The 20,176-nt window shown below is 42.5% G+C and overlaps 1 protein-coding gene across 1 annotated transcript in view; it reads right to left on the reverse strand.

The window, feature by feature from the left end:
* Positions 1–20,176, reverse strand: part of ric8b (RIC8 guanine nucleotide exchange factor B) — a 56,922-nt gene that overhangs the window by 19,899 nt on the left and 16,847 nt on the right. Inside the window, exons 2-6 of the mRNA XM_080191365.1 lie at positions 19,650–19,697; positions 12,865–13,473; positions 10,639–10,733; positions 1,722–1,872; positions 1,016–1,111 (exon numbers count right to left, since the gene is read on the reverse strand). Of these exons, the coding sequence (XP_080047491.1) occupies positions 1,016–1,111; positions 1,722–1,872; positions 10,639–10,733; positions 12,865–13,473; positions 19,650–19,697 (999 nt within the window). The remainder of the gene's footprint in view (positions 1–1,015; positions 1,112–1,721; positions 1,873–10,638; positions 10,734–12,864; positions 13,474–19,649; positions 19,698–20,176) is intronic.

Here is a 20,176-nt window from a genome sequence, read left to right on the forward strand (position 1 = left end):
GGGGCTGAATGGCCTACTCCTGATTCTAGTTTCTATGTTGCTTTATTCTGAATGTTAAATTGCGAACTATGTTTTTTATGTATGAAGCATTCAAAAGGAAATTGGATTGTTATTTAAAGGAAGAATGTTCAGGGTTGCCAGTTTACTTGTTAAGACTTGCATTCCAACCATTATCTTGTAATTGTGCTTGTGTCTATTTATGCCCTGTTTGTGAACTAAATCCTGCACTCACCTGATGAAGGAGCAGCGCTCCAAAAGCTTGTGCTATCAAATAAACCTGCTGGACTTTAATCTGGTGTTGTGAGACTTCTTACTGTGCCTACCTTAGTCCAATGCTGCATCTCCACATCAGGACTGAGGGGAGAAGGCAACGCAGTGGCTCCCAGCGGGATTCTCATTCAGACAGCTGGTATAGACACTACGGGCCAAATGTCTGCCTCTTGAGTTGTAACAGTTCTGTGATTATGTCAATGAAGTCAATAAGAAAATCATAGTTGAGAAATTAAGGACAAGGGGCCATTAATACAAGATTAATTGCAAGGGATCTATAACAGAGGTGCTATGGAGTAGTTTGGAGGGGAACCGGCACAGTAAATCACTGAATAAGCATGGAATTAGGACAGGGAATATCCTGTCTGACAAGTCCCTCGACTTCAAAGATGCCACAGGTGAAATGGATGGGGAGAGCTTGTATGGTGCAGTTTATTTAACCTTCCAGAAATTCTTTGACAAAGCCTCACAATGAAAATGACTAATTAATTTGAAATCCATGGAGATTCGAGGAAGCTGTACAAGAAATGGGAAAAGTGTGGGTTCTTGGAATGCTCTTTATTTTTCTAGTATGAATGTTCACCTCCCAGTTTTCCAACAATAGCCAGAAACTAGCTAAAGTTAGCTAGTTGGCAACTAGATTGTTTTACAATACTTCATTTGAATTCTGTTACCTTCTACAGCAGGGGAGGGAAAAGAAAGAGTCAAATTATTTATTTTTCTTACGAACTTCTCAAGTCCTTACCCGTGAACGGATATATTTTCTCATATCTCTGTGCTTTCTGGAACCTTCTGTCAGAACGCTTAAAACTGGAGTCAATCCTTCCTTTAAATTGGACCCCTACCAAAAACAAAAGGTGTAAATAATCAAATTAAAAATCATAGTTCGAGTGAAAATAAAATTGTTGTACAAGTCCTTCCTACGCCAATATTCAGGAACTGTTCAGGTTGTCTTCTCATCTCTCTTGGCCTCAGCGCCAAACCAACCTTCTGATATTTCCCTGGATTATTCTGCATCGAGGTTTAAAAGAAGGAACATGGAAAAACAAAGTCAATAGCCTAACTACATTGGTGCTGGCCCCTAAAATTCAGCAAGTGTTGCCTGAAAAATGCCTGAGATAATTAATAACTAAATTCCTATTCCCAATATCTCACAGAGCTGTTGGGTGAAGCAGTGGTACAGGCAGGAAATGCAGGCTAGGAGATAATCAAGCTGAGTCACATAAGATGTTACTAACGGAAAGTATGCATTGTCATTTTCATTTCTTTCCCATAAATAAATCACCATGCCCCAGATAGAGTTGTTTCTTTGGCTGGGGAATGTAGAACACAGGACTTTAGCACACGTTGTGTCTTAGCCTAACTGGGGAATCTCTCCCTCAGCACAAATGTAACATTATTCTCAAGTGCGCTGGCAAACTTGCTGTTAAATAAACAGATTATTCTCTTACTCTGTCTATTCTCTTTTCCATGAAACCCAGCAAAACCTCAATTGCATCCATTTTCTTCCCGTCGTAGTCAACTGTTCCACATTTGATGTTCGGGCTGAAGAGGAGATCTAGGCCTGACACCGGAATGCTGCTCAGAAGATTGATTGTGTGGCTGAAGAAAGAAGATTAGAATCCTGAGTGTCCCATTGGATTTAGTTCACAATAATTAAAAACACAACAAGAGGAAACAATCTAAAAACTCAGTTCACGTGTCTAGCCCATGTGCTTTTACTAGCGAGAACAAGAAAACTGATCCATAATTTACATCACTCTCAAATTAATCATAAATGGAAATTAGACAATGCAGCACAGTAACTACCTATGTTGGGAAATCCCCTCTGGAATTCTGATCTGCACCAGTATAATTTCCTTACTTCCTTGTGCAACACAAGTCTTTGTTTAAGTGCACACCATATTATCATATGAGGAGTGAACGAGGAGTCTGGATCTATACTCCAAAGGAGTTTAGAAGGATGGCGGGGGTGGGGGGGGATCTAAGTGAAACTTACAGAATATTGAGAGGCCAAGACAGCGTGGACATAGAGAGGATGTTTCCATTTGTGGGAGAGACAGGCAAGAGCTCAGAGTGAAGGGACGCTCTTTTAAAACTGAGATGAGGAAGAATTTCTTCAGCCAGAGAGTGGAGAATCTGTGGAACTCATTGCCACAGATGGCTGTGGAGGCCAGGTCAGTGAGTGTCTTTAAGACAAACATAGATAAGTTTTTGATCAACAAGAGGATCAAGGATTACGCGGAGAAGGCAGGAGAATGGGGATGAGAATCATATCAGCCATGATTAAATGGTAGAGCAGACTTGAAGGGCCAAATGGCTTAATTCTGTTTTCTATATCTCACGGTCTTACCAAATGTTGCTTGTGAGAGAAAGGCAAGATTGGCAAGCGTGAACTGGAAAATCTCAGCCATAATTTCACCACTATAAAGAACAAACAGATAAAGCTACATCAACCATTCAAAATGGAACAACTCTTTGCATCAGCATGCTATCACCAGGAGAAAGAAATCCACTTCCTTTTACCATTAACCAAGATTTTGGTTTTTCCACAGCTGTGTTCAGCAGGATGGTGCCATCTTCCAAATATAGGATTGTATATATTCCCCTCATTTTTTTCTCAAAAGAAGAGAACTACTTGCAACCTATAGAGACTCAATTCTTTTCCATCATTAGTTTAGCAACTTGCCATAGAGGAATGTGTTCAGGGCATGTGAAAAACACCGATTGTAAAATTTGAATAATTGTGTGAAAAAACATAAACTCACATGTTCAAACAAACAGGACCTTCATTGTGTCAAAAGCTCTTCCAATCACACAGAGAACCGCCCCCCCGCAGCCCCACCTCTGAATCCATATTCCACACCTGACTGCTACATTCTAATTCTGTATTCCACCTCCCATCAAAGTGCTTTGCACCCAAATCAGGCTTTGAACAGTTTGCAGGTAACACTAGCATTACTGCTTCTGATAGCATCACAAATAATTATTACAAAGCTGACCTCAGATAAAATTAAGAACAAGTCACAAACTGTATTTTATGCCTGAATATCACTTGTGTTAAACTGGACTAAAAACAACAGCCATTACAAGCTGATGAACACAACTGGGACTGAAGATATTACAATGCAGGCAGCCTGTTGCACACTTTTCTCAAAAGACAACAAGTCCTAACATTAGGATTTCAGATGCGGATACGCAATCAGAAGTGAGGAGTGTTATTCCAAATTCTTCGCTTAGACCAGCTCTCGCAAACAGCTGTAAAACGTAGCCCAAGCTCTTACCTAATGCTATCTCCAGTAACTCCTGTGGGAGGAATTCGTCTGATCTTCTAAATGTTTTGTTCATTTTCTGATCTTTTAAACTAGCAGAGGTTGAGGTGTCTGATCCAGAGTCTGCCTCCTTGCAATTCCTGAGTGTGCATATTTCACTCTTTTCTGCTGTGAGGTCCCCTTTCATGCAGTAATATGCAAAGGAGCTTCTCCAACAACTTTAAACTTAATTTTATGGATCAGTGTGTTTCAGTTATTCTTTTCAGTAATGGATGCCTGACTTTCTGATCTCTGTCACTCCACTGACAGTTTTATTTGCAGAAAAGAGTATGAAATTCCTGAGCTTCCACCAAGTCTGCCACCATACATAGGTCGACACAAAGCCATTAGCATTCTTCCCCTAGGAGGTAGAAATGCACACTGGTATTGAGCATATATTAGTCCTTATTGCACCCTACAGAGCCCATTAATCATCCCTGGATGACACTCACCCCCTCAGCTCTCAGCCCCCTCCTGACCAATACACTGAATAAGGCTCTCGACACTTCTCGTCACTTCTCATAACCCGTCCACAATGTGCACACATTGACACAGATCAGTCAGCTGGCGACATTCAACTCAATTTAACAACTCAAACGTTCCAAAAGAGGGAGCTTATGACTCGTGGTTCTCCCAGCCTGCTGCAGATTAAATCCAGTTAATTACAAATCAGAACCATTTAATCTGTCTTGTGCCACATTTCATTAAAAGGGGACTCAATTTGCTCTTATTTGTTATTTATTTACTGTTCTGTTACCCTCAGAGCCTGTGATGAAGGGGAGGCAGTCTAGGATGCACAATTCTTTACAACGGGTAATCAAAAATCAAGCAACTAGCAAGCTGAATTGAGAGAGAGAAGTGAGAGCATAAATTATAATGGTTTCTCAAATTCCTGATTCTGTATTCCCCCAAGACTCATAATCCAGACTGGAGTAAAACAATTCTTTACATTCATTGTTTAATACATTCAATCTGTGTTGCAATTGTATTAAAATAAAAATCAAATAAAATATACTATTTTTAAAATTTTTATTCAATTCCATTGCTACTCTATAGTGTAAAAGAAACAAGACAGTCCATTCTGTAGACTACCACAGCAGCTGAAAAGATTTACAAGTTAAAGTGCATCACAAAGTATTAATTACATTTCACTAGCTTGGCTTTCCATGGTCTTGACAGGGAATGAATTGGAGTCAGAGTTTGCAAGGCTATTCATGGTTTCAACACAGATAGAGTGTGTAGCAGTGTAGGAGACTGAATGAGATGAGCGAGGAAAGTTCAAAGGAGAAGGGGTCAAGTAAAAGAAAAGGGAAAGCTTACACTGAGGAGTTCAATCGATGGCCAGCTTTCCACTGGATCAATTTTAGGAGCAACACAGAAATGCTTTGGGAATCTCCATAGCTATGGGAGCACTATTCAACTCTTGGACAGACTTAGACTTCCAGGAGAGGAAAATAGGGAGATCAAGAATGTTCATAAACGGAGGACAAAAATCTAATTTGCCTCTGGTTGCTCTTAATAAAGGGAAAAAAAACATTTTAAAAAAGTTTGCTTTCCAGGCATTCCAACTCTTGTAAAAACAAACTATTGAAAACAAAGCTGAGGTCTGAAAGTGTGATGTGTTCTCCACTCTCCCATAAAGTTGTGAAGTCTGGAACCTGAAAACCTGCCAAGAAAGGAAATCAGAGGCCTTTGATGCCAATCTGAAGCGTTCTAGGCATATATCAGTGGGATTTTACACCTTGCACCGAGGCAAGAAAACACTAAGATAGCTTCCAATTTCATTCACAGTTGGTTTGGGCATGTCATCAAACTTCCATCATCGTGGATGGCCCATCAGGTCACATGGTGAGCTCTGACCGAGCAACCCAAGGTGAACCAGTAACAGGCTGTCTGTAGAAATCTTCAGACAGTCAACGGACGCTGGAATGACGCGAGAACATTGACTTTGGACAGAGAGAATGGAGTCTGCCTCATGCATCTCAGACATTGGAGCTACTAAGTCAAAGTCAACTACTGCAATATTAGCATCCAGAGGAAAATGTATGCACGAGGGATAACTGGAGCTATTTGTTGGTTAGAGGTACAATCCTTTTCTAACAATTCTTTGCAGACATTTTCCTTTCCACGGTCTTCAGTGAGACAATGATGCACTGGAGAGGCCTAGTGGTATTATTGCTACTAATCCAGAAACTCAGCTAATATTCAGGGGACCCAGGTTCGAATCCTGCCACGGCAGATGGTAGAATCTGAATTCAATAGAAAATGTCTGGAATTAAGAATCCACTGATCATGACACCATTGCTGATTGTAGGAAAACCCACCTGGTTCACTCATGTCCCTTTAGGGAAGGAAATCTGCTGTTCTTATCCTGTCTGGCCTTCACATGACTCCAGAACCATAGCAATGTGGTTGACTCTCAGCTGCCCTCCAAGGACAACTAGGAATGGGCAATAAATGCTGGACAGCCAGTGACGCCCATGTCCCACGAATGAATAAAAAATAAATTAAATTATTGAGAGAACTGAAGGGTTTGGAGCAGTGAAATTAAACAATCTGAAGAAAGTTCATGTGAAAGATTGGAACTGGAACCTAGATAAGAAACAATTTTCGGGAAAGAGGACGGAGCTCTAAGAAACACTAAAGTCAAAGACACAAAGGCGGAGGATGGCACAAACTGTAATGGAGACAAAACAATGAGAGGAACTAAGAAAGAGGAGCAGGACATGCAATTCCATGAGAGTCAGCACTAAAGACCTTACAGTGCTAACTTATTTAGAAATGCAAGGTGTAAGGCTCTATTCAAGGATATAGAAATCACCAGGACAGTAACAGAAGATTATCAACAGGATTCTGAAGGCATGTATTAAAAGATGAAAAAAGTACTAGAATCAGCTTTGTACCAAAGGCCATACTGGCAATCATGGATCAGGCTGATCCTGATGAATAATCGGAGGTGATTAGAACATAAGAACATAAGAAATAGGAGCAGGAGTAGGCCATCTAGCCCTTCGAGCCTGCCCCGCCATTCAATAAGATCATGGCTGATCTGTCGTGGCTCAGTTCCACATTCCCGCCCTCTCCCCATAACCCTTAATCCCCTCTCCTATCAAAAACCCATCAACCCGCGTCTTAAAAATATTTAGCGAGGCAGCCTCCACCACCTCAACGGGCAGAGAATTCCAGAGATTCACCACCCTTTGAGTGAAGAAGTTCCTCCTCAACTCCGTTCTAAACCGCCCCCCCTTTATCTTGAGGCTGTGCCCCCTAGTCCTACTGTCCTTTCTGAGCGGAAAGAGTCTCTCCACCTCTATCCTATCCATCTCATTCATCATCTTATACGTCTCAATGAGATCTCCCCTCATTCTTCTAAATTCTAACGAGTACAAGCCTAATTTATTCAGCCTCTCCTCATAGCTCAACCCCCTCAACTCCGGTATCAGCCTAGTAAACCTCCTCTGCACTCCCTCCAAGGCCAAAATATCCTTGCGTAAGTGCGGCGACCAAAACCGCACACAGTACTCCAGCTGCGACCTCACCAATGCCCTATACAGCTGCAGCAAGACCTCCCTACTTTTATATTCAATCCCCCTCGCTATGAAGGCCAGCATCCCATTAGCCTTCCTGACCACCTGCTGCACCTGCAGGCTGGGTTTTTGCGACTCATGCACAAGGACCCCGAGGTCCCTCTGCACCGTCGCCTGCTGCAGTTTTTCGCCCCGTAAGTAATAGTCCTTCCTACCATATTCCTACCAAAGTGGACCACCTCGCACTTGCCAACATTAAATTCCATTTGCCAGTTCCTGGCCCATTCGCTCAGCCTATCTAGATCCTTCTGCAGACTCTCCACACCCTCCGCGCAATTTGCCGTTCCACCAATCTTGGTGTCATCAGCAAATTTTGACACCACACACTTGGTTCCCTCCTCCAGATCATCTATATAAATGGTAAATAGCTGAGGCCCCAGCACCGACCCCTGGGGCACTCCACTAGTCACCAACCGCCAATCCGAATAGCACCCATTAACCCCCACTCTCTGCCTCCTATTTGACAACCAATCCTCTATCCACGCTAACACCCTACCCCCAACTCCATGCCCCCTTACCTTCTGCAATAACCTCTTGTGAGGTACCTTGTCAAACGCCTTCTGAAAAGCAAGAAAGACCACATCCACCGGCTCTCCTCTATCCACCGCCCTAGACACATCCTCATAGAACTCCAATAAATTTGTCAGACACGACTTCCCCTTAACGAAACCGTGCTGCGTCTGCTCTAACAAGCAATTCCCCTCAAGATGCTTCGCTATTTCCTCCTTGATGACGGATTCTAACATTTTACCTACAACAGACGTTAAACTAACCGGCCTATAATTCCCTGCCTTTTGCCTGCCACCCTTCTTAAACAACGGCGTAACATTAGCCATTTTCCAATCTTCCGGCACTTCCCCGGAATCCAGCGACGTTTGGATAATAACCACCAAGGCATCCACTATCACCTCCGCCATTTCTTTCAGAACCCTTGGATGCATTCCATCCGGTCCTGGGGACTTGTCCACAATCAGTCTCTCCAGTCTGTCGGGCAGCTGTGTGATTAGCAGTGTGATTAGCAGCTTCCATAACATTAGGAAACTCAGTGAAAGTTCCTGCATGAATATTTCTGCATTTCCAGATGGCAATGATTGGGAGGCTGGGAGAGAATGATCTTTCTCCAGGTTAAATGAATAAACCTACATTTCCAAAGAGAAGGAAAGAAAGGAAAGATGGGCAGAATGAGTTATTGAAGTTTGGAAGTGCATTGTTCAAGGGTTATGAGAAGGATAACAATAGAACCAGAGGTTTTATTGAACTCGCAAGAGTAGAAGATGAGGGAGAAATTGGTGGAAGGTTGGCAAGTGGTGGACATGCTTATAATGTGCGTTACTGCTTATTGTAGTTTGTGAACATTCACATGTTCTAGTACTGAGTACTTGACAGGTTGGAGGAGCAGTATCACTGGGTGGCCGTTGATATAAATGCCAGTTTAAACACAGGACAGGACAGATTGTGACTGGATTCTCCTTGGTTGGCGATGAAAGTGGATGCCATATTACAAGAGATTTGGTTTAGCACAGTGAACATCACTGGTTCTGCAATTTTAATCCCAATTTCCAGTGAGCCCAAAGCTGATAATGAAGGCTCCTGTATTATCACATCTGCACCTGATGTTGTAGCAATTGCAATGTGAACCGAAAGATCAGAGATTCAATGATTTTTCCCCATTTGGATGGGTTGCTCTCAACTTATTTTCTCTGATCTTCTGGATGTCACTATCAGAAGCTTTCCAATAGTGCGCCTTCTTTATTAACAGAGCAGCTCTGACGCTTCTTCAGAGTAAACTACGTGGGTCAAACTGTGGAAAGGCGTCAGTGAAGCAGTCACATTTTTATAGCAGTAGCTATTTGTGTTTCCCTTATTGAATTTAATTTCATATTTTTTCTTGATGGGATTTGACTTCACAATCACAAGGGTAGGCAGTGACGTAGTGGTAGTGTCACTGGACTAATAATCCAAAGACCAGGGTTCAAATCCCATCACGGCAGACAACGAAATTTGAACTCAATAAAAAAAATCTGGAATTAAAAAGTCTAATGATGATTGTGAAACCATTGTTGATTGTCGTAAAATCCCATCTGGTTCACTAATAAAATCGGCCGCCCTTACCTGGTCTAGCCAACCTGTGATTCCAGATCCACAGCAATGTGGTTGATTCTCAAATGCCCTCGGAGATGGGCAATAAATGCTGGCCCAATCAGTGATGCCCACAGTCCATGAACAAATTTTTTTTTAAAAAATCACTGGTCAGTCTCCAAACCGTCATATTGCCATACCTTCTACATAGTGTGCATTTATTTAACTGTTAGTCTTTTATATTAGGGGTTTCATTTTTTTTTAATGCACAATTATTAATTATTTTCAGGAGAATGAATGTTCTGTGCTTTTTTTTTTACAGCAATAATCATGTCAAACTTTTGTACTAAAAAAAAATTGCAACAATTCAGGCCTCCTGCCAGAGGAGAGAGAATACATCAAGTCTGTGATGGATAGCTATCCCTGTCTCATTTTGGCAAAATGTCCCCAGCAAGCATGGAAATAAGACAAGCTCACATTTCTGCACTGCAGCAGTGAGCTCCCAGATGAAACACACTTTTCTAACTTAATGGCGAGTTATTTTATGAAAACCCTTCAAAGCAGCAAAGACATAACAAACTTTTACTAAGTGACTCCTAAGTGCTGAGGCATCTTGCGACTGTCTCGATTTTGAGAGTAAAATGTGAATGATGAAATTGCAGGCCCGACCGCAGCTTCTGAGGTTCTAAAACCTTCACTGAATGGGCAGCTTTCTTTGCACCTCTCAGCTGGAAAATGATAATACGCAGTCAAGTAACAACTTCAACAGATCGGGACTCGGATCACAAAGCTGCAAGGCTGTCAGAAAAACCCAACTGCTTCACTAATACCCCTCAGCCAAGGGAACCTTGAACACGGGTCCACCCACGAGGATACGGTTAGCCCTTTTCACAAGTTTCACAAACAACTACGACAGAAGGTGGGCAGTAAAATGAAGCATAGCCAGGGGTCATCCACATCCTGGAAACAAATTTAAAATAAACCTTGGAAAACCCCCCCTACTATTTTCTGATCCCCTCTGTCAAGTGACAGCTGTGCTGACTGAAGATGCAACTAACTATAATGCTGGCTCTAAGCTTCTTTCTGACCATTTATATAGACGGGCTCCAAGGCAAAAGTCCGAAATAATTGTTTTTCCACATCAGTTTCATTCCTATTTTCACTCATGCGCGCAATTGGTAAATGACACAGTGAGAAGTCTCACAACACCAAGTTAAAGTCCAACAGGTTTATTTGGTAGCAGTAATAAACCTGTTGGACTTTAATCTGGTGTTGTGAGACCTCTTATTGTGTTTACCCAGTCCAACGCTACATCATTGGTAAATGAGGTTGGGGGGCAGGGACAGGGGAAGGAAGGAAAAAGGCGCTGCTGTTACAAGCCATGTACTCACCTGTGAAATTCTTCAGTTTTGTCTTCAGTCTGGGTCTTTAATAGCAAGCAGTGGCAGAGAATAGCAGCAAGGTTTCGGTGTTGATGGACGTCATCCTGCCCGAAAGAAATTAGTGCTACTAAAGTAAACAATTCGCTAGGAAGAAAAGCTCCAGTATATCGCAAATGTTCCTTGTTTTATAGCCAGCGGGAATGGCATCAGCGGAATACAGCAGGATTTTAGGCTTGATTTTTTTCTCAGCCTCACTCGTGCTCTCGCACAAGCCAGCACGTTTGTTCTCTTGTTTTTAAAGCTATTAATTCTCAGGATGTGGGCATCACAAGTACTTATTGCCCATCCTTATTTGTGCTAATTGTAGCAATTTGATACAAAGATACGATGACTTTGTTGTGCGACTGGAGTTACACACAGCTCCAGACTGGATAAGGATGGCAGGCTCCTTGGATAGTATGCGATAAAGGATAAAACTGATGAATTGACAGCACAGATTGAAGAAAATGTGTTATCTGATACAGAGGCAAGGCTGTAAGATGACAAAGACTGGGACCTGAATATTCTGAGAGCACGTGACATTTAGGAAGGACGGGAACCAGGACAAGGTGGAGAAGTGGCACTATTAATTAAAGATGACATTGATACAACAGAGAGAAATTACTTTAGCTCTGGTGATCAAGATGCAGAATCAGTTTGGAAAGACTGGCAGAGGTAGCCAGGATGATGAGTTCATAGAGTTTTCTGAACAGTTTCTTAGACCAGCATGTTCCAACAGCAATCAGAGAGCAGGATATGAGATTTGGTAATGTGTAATGAGACAGTATTAATTAGTGCCATCGTGTGAAGGTGCCACTTGGTAGCAGAGATCATATTATTACTGAATTTCACATTGAGTTTGTGGGAGAGAGGAGTGGATCTAAGACTAACGTTTTAGACTTAAATAAGGGTAATTGTGAGGGCATGAAGGCAGAGATGGCTAAAATGAATTAAGGGCGAGGTCAGTGAGCAGCACAGTGGCAAGCACTGCTGCCTCACAGTGCCAGGGACCCAGATTTAATTCTGGCCTCGGGTGACCATCGATGTGGAGTTAGCACATTCTCTCCGTGTCTGCATGAATTTCTTCCAGGTGCTTCAGTTTCTTCCCACAGTCCAAAGATGTGCAGGGTTAGATTAGATGGCGATGCTAAAATCGACCACTGGTGTCAGGGAGATTAGTGGGATAAATAGGTAGGGTTACAGTGAGAGGTCCTGGGTGGGATTGTTTTCAGTGTAGATTGGGTCGAATGGTCTCCTTCTGCAATGTATGGATTTTATGAATCATGATGCAATGGGCAGATATTTAAGGAGATATTTCAGAACCATTAGAAAGGATACATTTCAGTGAGAAAGAAACACTAAAGGAAGGATGTGCCAACTGTGGCTAAATCACTGACTGTGTCAAATTGAAAGAAAAAGCATATAATTCTACAAAGATGAGTGGCAGGTCTGAAGATTGGACAGGATATAAAGAAACCAAAAATACTAAAGGTTTAATAAGAAGGGAGAAATTAGAATACAAGTGTAAGCTAGCTGGAAATATTTAAAACATAGACAGGATTCTGGATGTTCTGACACATAAATCACAAAAAGTTAGTATACAGCTACAGCAAATGATCAGGAAGGCAAGTGGAATGTTGTCATTTACTGCAAGAGAAATGGAATATAGAAGTGGGAATCTTCTTGCTGCAGTTGTACAGGGCACTGGTGTGACCACATCTAGAGACCAAAACTGTACACAATACTTCTTATTTAAGAAAGGATTTTGATGTGTTAGTAGTTCTGAGAAGGTACACTCAACCAATACCTGGAATGGAAGGGTTCGGTTATCTTATGAAGAACGATAGGCCTGAATCCACTGGAGTTTAGAAGATTGAGAGGTGATCTTATTGAAACATGTAAGATCCTGAGGAGATCCTTGTGAGAGAGATAGAACTAGGGGAAATTGTTTAAAAATGAATCTTCCACTTAAGACAGAGATGAGGAGACTTTTTTTCTCTCAAAGGTCGTGAATTTTTGGAACTAAGGAGGAACAACGCCCTCTCAGCTCCAATACTGAGACTACTATTGTTTACTGTACCTCAAATTAGTAAGATCTTCAGGGGGCAACACAAGATAATCTCTCAAACATCTGTTCTCCTATCTGAATACCTGCGCACAAAGCCATGAAGCATCAGATTAATACAGGAAGCTTACTTCATCAGTTTTCTTCTGGCTGCTGTCATAGGTGACGTTAAAAAGAGCTTTTAGTGCTTCCATGGCAAAATCCGCCTTCTCTTTAGTCAAGGGAGCATGCCCACAATCTTCGGCAACCACATACGTATCTGACCACTTGATGTCCAGTGTACTCTCCAGGATATCGGTCAGCAACAGGAGCCCCTGCTCTTCCTTTACCTGAGTCCTGATGTCCATCTTCAATGCTGACAGCAGGAAAAGGAGGCGCAAGTCAAAGAACTTAATCTCATGAGGCAAGTTTTTGTCTCTGTGCATCTTTAAGCGCTCACAGACTCCAACAGCAATCTTGAAGTCCACACTAAGTTGCTGCGCCTTCTCGCTGTTGAACACAATGTTGCACAGACATTTTAAAGCCTCAATTATAACACCAAAATTGGCCTTCTCGGGCATCGAGCTCTGTGTATACTCCAATCCAGCCAGCCTCATTAGGGCCAACATTGCCGGCCTGGTCGTCAAAGGAGCCAAAACCTTCTTGTCCCTGGAAAGAATACGGATTGTTTCTAAACAGGTGGCTTGACAGGACGGTCCCATGTCTTTCTGCAGCACTTTCAGCAACTCGTCACAGATTTTCTGTCAACCATAAAATGACAGGCTGTTACGAAATTGTCCACAAAGGTTAAACATTACATTTCAGAACCAACACCTGAAAAGATCACGACTGTGTTAGGAAAATGACTGACGTTTTGACAAGGCATTTAAAACTGCTTGCGTGAAACTGGAATATGTGAATGGCCCAATTCTGTGCTGTGAATATTCCACAAAAGTATTTAGCTAACTCACAGTATAAATTTAAAATAACTAGGTGGGTTTTCTATTCTAGAAATGTTTTTTTCCCATAAATACTGTACCACTATGAGCCAGATGACTCCTACAGCTACCTCAATTATACCACTATCCACAATTTCCTTTGAGGATTTTATCCCATTCTTCGGTTTCACTGTCATCTCTGTTGACCATGTTATCTTCCACAATTGTACTTCCAAAGCACCTCCTCTTTTCCTTAATTGAGGATCACCCCCCACCCCACTCCCAATCTTGGGGCTTCCACCCACGTCTGTCCCTTTACTGCAAAGTTAAAGTGATGAGAGTGATGATTAGTAAGCTTGCGGATGACAGAAAGATTGGACAGCGACGAGAACCAGAGGATGCAGCAAAATACAGATCTGTTGGAGGCTTGGGCGGAGAGATGGTAGATGGAGTTTAATCTGGACAAATGTGAGGTAATGCATTTTGGAAGGTTTGATAAGGATAAGAAATATACAGTAAATGGCAGAACTCTAAGAGTATTGATAGGCAGAGAGATCTGGGTGTACAGGTACACAGGTCACTGGAAGTGGCAACGCAGGTGGAGAAGGCAGTCAAGAAGGCATACAACATACTTGCCTTCATCAGCCAGGGCATTGAGTTTTAAAATTGGCAAATCATGTTGCAGCTTTATAGAACCTTAGTTAGGCCGCACTTGGAACAAAGTGTTCAATTCTGGTCGCCACACTACCAGAAGGATGTGGAGGCTTTGGAGAGGGTATGGAAAGGATTTACCAGGATGTTGTCTGGCATGGAGGACTTTAGCTATGAGAAGAGGTGGGAGAAACTTGGTTTGTTCTCACTGGAACGACGGAGGTTGAGGGGCAATCTGAAGAAGTTTACAAGATTATGAGGGGCATGGACAGAGTGGATAGTCAGAACCTTTTTCCCAAGATGGAAGAGTCAATTACTAGGAGGCATAGGTTTAAGGTGTGAGGGGCAAAGTTTAAAGGAGATGTACGAGGCAAGTTTTTTTTTTACACAGAGGGTGGTGGGTGCCTGGAACTCACTGCTGGGGGAGGCAGATATGAGAGTGAGTTTTAAGGCATGTCTGAACAAACAGGATGGGAATAGAGGGATATTGTCCCCGGAAGGGTAGGGGGTTTTAGTTAAGTCAGGCAGCACAATCGGTGCAGGCTTGGAGGGCCAAAGGGCCTGTTCCTGTGCTGTAGTTTTCTTTGTTCTTAGAAAATGTACGAATGCTTTCCAGAAAACGACAATGGTCATTTTTTTTTCAATTCTTTTTGAAAAAGCCTCCACACACAGCTCTAGGGACCTAGGTTCAATTCCTGGCTCCAGTCACTGTCTGTGCGGAGTCTGCACATTCTCCTCGTGCCTGTATGGGTTTAATCTGGGTGCTCCAGTTTTCTTCTGTCGTCCAAAAGACGTGCTGGTTCAAGGCATTGGTCATGCTAAATTCTCCCTCAGTGTACCTGAACAGGCACTGGAGTGTGGCCACTTGGAGATTTTCACAGTAACTTCATTGCAGTGTCAATGTAAGACTACCTGTGACACTAATAAATAAACTAAAACATTGCTTAGTTGCCACCCATTCTGATAGCTGTTGTCTAGTTGCTAATTGTGCCCCGACAGAGCTTTGCTCACACTTGCACATGGAAATCCTTGCTGTGGAGCGATTGAAGGGATACAGGGAAAGAGGCAGGAGGAAATTAGAATGAGCCAGCGTTCTGGTTAAATGGCGAGAAGGCTCAATGATTCGTAACTGGGATTTGAATTCCCATTGTCACCCACGATGCTAATCTTGAAAGCAGCAGCTAAACCAAGTGTCCGAGACTGTACCAGGAATCAGAAACGGTGTGGTCGGTGATCACCTTCTCATTTGACTTATAAAGCAGCACAAAGTAGACCAGAATAACAGGGTGCCCGGAGGTCACCGTAAATCTCGAGCAGGGACAAAGGATTCTGCTGCCCTTGCCAGCCAGCTCAGGGGCCCCGAGGAGATCCACTGTACTGTTAGCTTGTCTTTTCGCTGCAGCATAACTTTGCCTAGCTAAACATCCTCTAAGCCACTGGTGTGCAACAAGCAAACAAAAGAAAGTACAAAGAGTTGAAATAAGATAAAAGGGACTTTAGAATCACATTGAATGAAGTTTGCATTTGTACAAGCCTTGCATGTTCACAACCACTGGCAGACAATTTTTTTTTTAAATCTATAAATAACACAAATGGCTAAAAGTATTTAGTCAAGTCTCCTAGCAACAAGTTTGGGGGTTTTTCGCGAAGCTGCTGCCTACACTTCTCTTACTAACCCACAGCAGCCAGAACCACCTGGAGTGTTTGAGCTCAGCCAGATTAACCCTCATTGTCAGTGCTTCATTGAGAAGATAGGGCTCTTAAATGCAACGAGGAAAATATACACACACACAACAATCAGCCATTTCAAGCACCATATCGACATGCAGGACAAGAAGCCTCGGCACTAAAGGTAGAAAGCATCTTATACGCAGGCTGTGTCCTCTGCAGAAATGAAGCAGGGAATTTCTGTTGCCTGTTGTCCCATAGACGTTGAGATATTGAAGCAGCAATTGGCCCTCACAATCTCAGTTATCTTAAAATCAGACTGCGCAGAATAGATAAGAAAACAAAATTCCAAAAACTCAGAATTAGAAGCACAGAATTGTTTCGGCGCACAATAAGGCCGTTTGGCCCATCATATCTGCACTGGCTCTCCATGGCTTCTTTTCTACCTGCTTCCCTTTCTCTTCAAGTAATCATCTAATGTCCTTCTGAACGCCTTGATTGAACCTGCCAGCAGAGCATTCCAGCCCCCGATCACTCACTGTGTAAAAAAGATTTTCTCCCCTAACCAAGATCACATAAAGCTGCTCATTATCACATTATTTTTGTAAGTCACCTTAAATCTGTGCCCGCTCATTCCTGATCCTTACATGAGGGGTGGGAACAGTTTCTTCCCATCTACTGTCCTCTTGTGATTTTGGACACCTCTATCAAATCTCCTCTCAGCCTGATCTGCAGCCAGAATTGGGATCGAAAGTGGGTAGAAAAAGTGACACCGAAACATCACTTGTGTCCGAAGAACAAAGGGAACAGAAATCCAAGGAGGGAAAAATGTATTTCATCCCGAGAATATGGGAGAGGAAGGTCATTCTTAGCTTCTCAGAGCTCTCATCATTAAATCCAATCTCTTATGTGATTTCAGGAATTTCTTCCCCAAAGTCTTTTACACTCTCTGGGTAAACACCTTCCTGGCATCAGAGCCGACATTTTGCTTTTATTAGTTTGAATGTGTGCCCTTGTAATCATGCTGTCAGAGTTAATATTTGACAGCAGATTATATAAATACATTGGATATACAACACAAGCTGGCCAATTTTTAAATTCATCTATGGGATGTGGGCATCACTGGCTGGGTCAGCATTTATGGCCCATCTATAACTGCCCTCAAGAAGATTCTGGTGAACTGCCTTCTTTAACCACTGCAATCCCTGTAGTGTAGGTACATTTGCAAGTTAGGATGGTGAAGGCTTGGAAGGGAACTTCCACAGCACAGCGGTTAGCATTGCTGCCTCACAGCGCCAGGGACCAGATTCGATTCCGGCCTCGGGTGACTGTCTGTGTGGAGTTTGCATATTGTCCCTGTGCCTCTGTGGGTTTCCTCCAGGTGCTCCAGTTTCCTCCAAAGACGTGCCAGTTAGGTGGATTAGCCACAATAAATTGCCCTGCCGTGTCCCAAGATGTGCAAGTCAGATGGATTGAGATTACAATGATAGGGGCAGGAGTGAGAGCCCAGGTACAGTTATTTTTGGAGGGTCGCTGCAAACTCGATGGGCTGAATGGAAACTTCCGCACAGTAGGGATTCCATAACTCTATGTTCCCATGTGTCTGCTGACCTTATTCTTCTAGGTAATAGTGGTTGTGGGTTTCAAAGGTGCTGATTAAGAAGTTTCAGTGAACTATTGCAGAGCACCTTGTAGACGGTACACATTGCTGCCACTGTTGTACTCGTTGGAGTTTAGAAGAATGAGGGGAGATCTCATTGAGACGTATAAGATGATGAATGGGATGGATAGGATAGAGGTGGAGAGACTCTTCCCGCTCAGAAAGGACAGTAGGACTAGGGGGCACAGCCTCAAGATAAAGGGGGGGTAGTTTAGAACGGAGTTGAGGAAGAATTTCTTCACTCAAAGGGCGGTGAATCTCTGGAATTCTCTGCCCGTTGAAGTGGTGGAGGCTACCTCGCTAAATATTTTTAAGACGCGGGTTGATGGATTTTTGATAAGAGAGGGGATTAAGGGTTATGGGGAGAGGGCGGGAATGTGGAACTGAGCCATGACAGATCAACCATGATCTTATTGAATGGCAGGGCAGGCTCGAAGGGCTAGATGGCCTACTCCTGCTCCTATTTCTTATGTTCTTATGTTCTTATGTAGTGTAGGGAATGAATGTTTGTGAAAAGGGTGCCAATCAAATAGGTTGCTTTGCCCTGGACAGTATTGAGTTTTATGAGAGTTGATGAAACTGCACATATTCAGGGAAGTGGAGCGTATTCCATCTCACTTTGACTCGTGCCTTGTAGATGACAGACACAGGCATTGGAGTCAGGAGGCGAGTTACTCGCCCCAGGGTTCCCAGCCTCTGACCTCTCCTGAAGCTACAGTATTTATGGGGCTAATCCAGTTCAGTTTCTGATCAACATCCCCCCAGTCCCCTGAACGACACCATTTTCTAATGAGTTCTTAAAGACGGGAAGTACTTTTGCTATTTCTACGCTAGATTCTTTGAAATTACATGGATGCAATCCATCAGAACAGCATCTTTACCTTCTGAATTTGTTCAGTTTATTCAATACATCCCCCATTTTTAAAATATATTTTAAATGGCCTTATTTCACTCCTGATCTCATCATTCAAAGTCTTGTCAAGCTGTTCCAACTCCTTGGTAAACACCAAAGTGAAACGATTATGTAATATTTCCGCGATTTATCATTACCTGTGATGTTACCCACAGATGGATGTAGATTATTGATGGCAGTATTAAAAAGTAGCCTATTCTCTTCCTTCATATCAAACAAAATTTAGACTGACTAGTTCTTCATGTTGTGTGTTTGGAGGATATTGTGTAGGCCTACATTTTGACAGTGATTTTGTGGAGATTAATTAATTATGAAATGCTTTGGGACATGAAGGATGTGAAAGATGGTACATCAATATAAATCTGTTTTTTTCCACAGTAACTTCATTGCAGTGTTAATGCACCTACTAGTGACTAATAAATAAACTTTAACTTTGCCGCAACCTAGAAACTGAATAAATTTAAAGAGCCTTTTGGTAAATTTAAGATATTTGCCAGTCAGTTTCATTGCAAAACGCAGCACAGTAAAGCAAACAACCAAGCTCTGAGCCGAAAGATCAGTCTTCCCTCACTTGAGCCTCTAGAGGCCGCCTTGAGGCTTAAGCTGAAGACCAAACCCTACAGCAGGTTGTGGGGATGGCTTTACGCTGCACTTTGCTCTCAGGTCCCTGCACCACTGGCCTCATGCAGTAGGTTCCAAGCTAAATGCAAAGGCTGCTTGGACTCTAAAACCAGCGGTCTGGTAGATCAGGGCAATTTTATCTATTTTCATAGCAACTTCATTACAATGTTAACATAAGTCCACTTGTGACATTGATAAATAAACTTTAAAATTTTCAGCTTGCTGCTGTGGTTCAGAAACCTTGTGTCATCTGCACAAGCCTCTTGCAACACAAACACTGATTTTCTTAGCTAAAATTGCAATGAACAAAATATAAGACCATTTTGTGGACGAGGATGATCACATTTCAGATATTTCCAAGTCCACGGGATTGATGTTTCAGATCTCCAAGCCAATACAACTCAACAGTATACTGACTGTAAAATGGCACTGCATTTCAAGCAAGTTTTCCTTTCGATAATAAAAGACTTTTGATCAGTTTCTTACCTTCCTCACTTCTTCCTCATTTTGATTAAAAGTGAATGTCCGACTGTTCTGTTAAATAAGACAGTAAATGATTACAGTACAGCACGCTATTACGAAAAGCTCCATAATCCATCTAGCCAGTTTTTAAAATGTAATAACTCTTGAACAAAGAAAATTACAGCACCAGAACAGGCCTTTTGGCCCTCTAAGCCTGCACCGACCATGCTGCCCAACTGAACTAAAACCCTTCCCCAGACTATATCCCTCTATTCCCATCCTATTCATGTATTTGTCACAGTGCCCCTTAAAATTCACCGTCGTATTTGCTTCCACCACTTCTCCTGGCAGTGAGGCCCAGGCACCCACCACCCTCTGTGTAAAAAACCTGCTTCACAAATCTCCTTTAAACCTTGTCCCTTGCACCTTAAACCTATGCCCCTAGTAATGGACTCTTCCACCTTTGAGTTACTTATTAATAAGTCTCCTCAAATTTCTCTCCAATTCTGTTAAATTTCCCCACATAGCTGCATCTCTGGGAAGTCGACCAC

Source organism: Carcharhinus amblyrhynchos, chromosome 6, assembly GCF_965287045.1.
Source record: "Carcharhinus amblyrhynchos chromosome 6, sCarAmb.v2.hapA, whole genome shotgun sequence".
Lineage (NCBI taxonomy): Eukaryota > Metazoa > Chordata > Chondrichthyes > Carcharhiniformes > Carcharhinidae > Carcharhinus > Carcharhinus amblyrhynchos.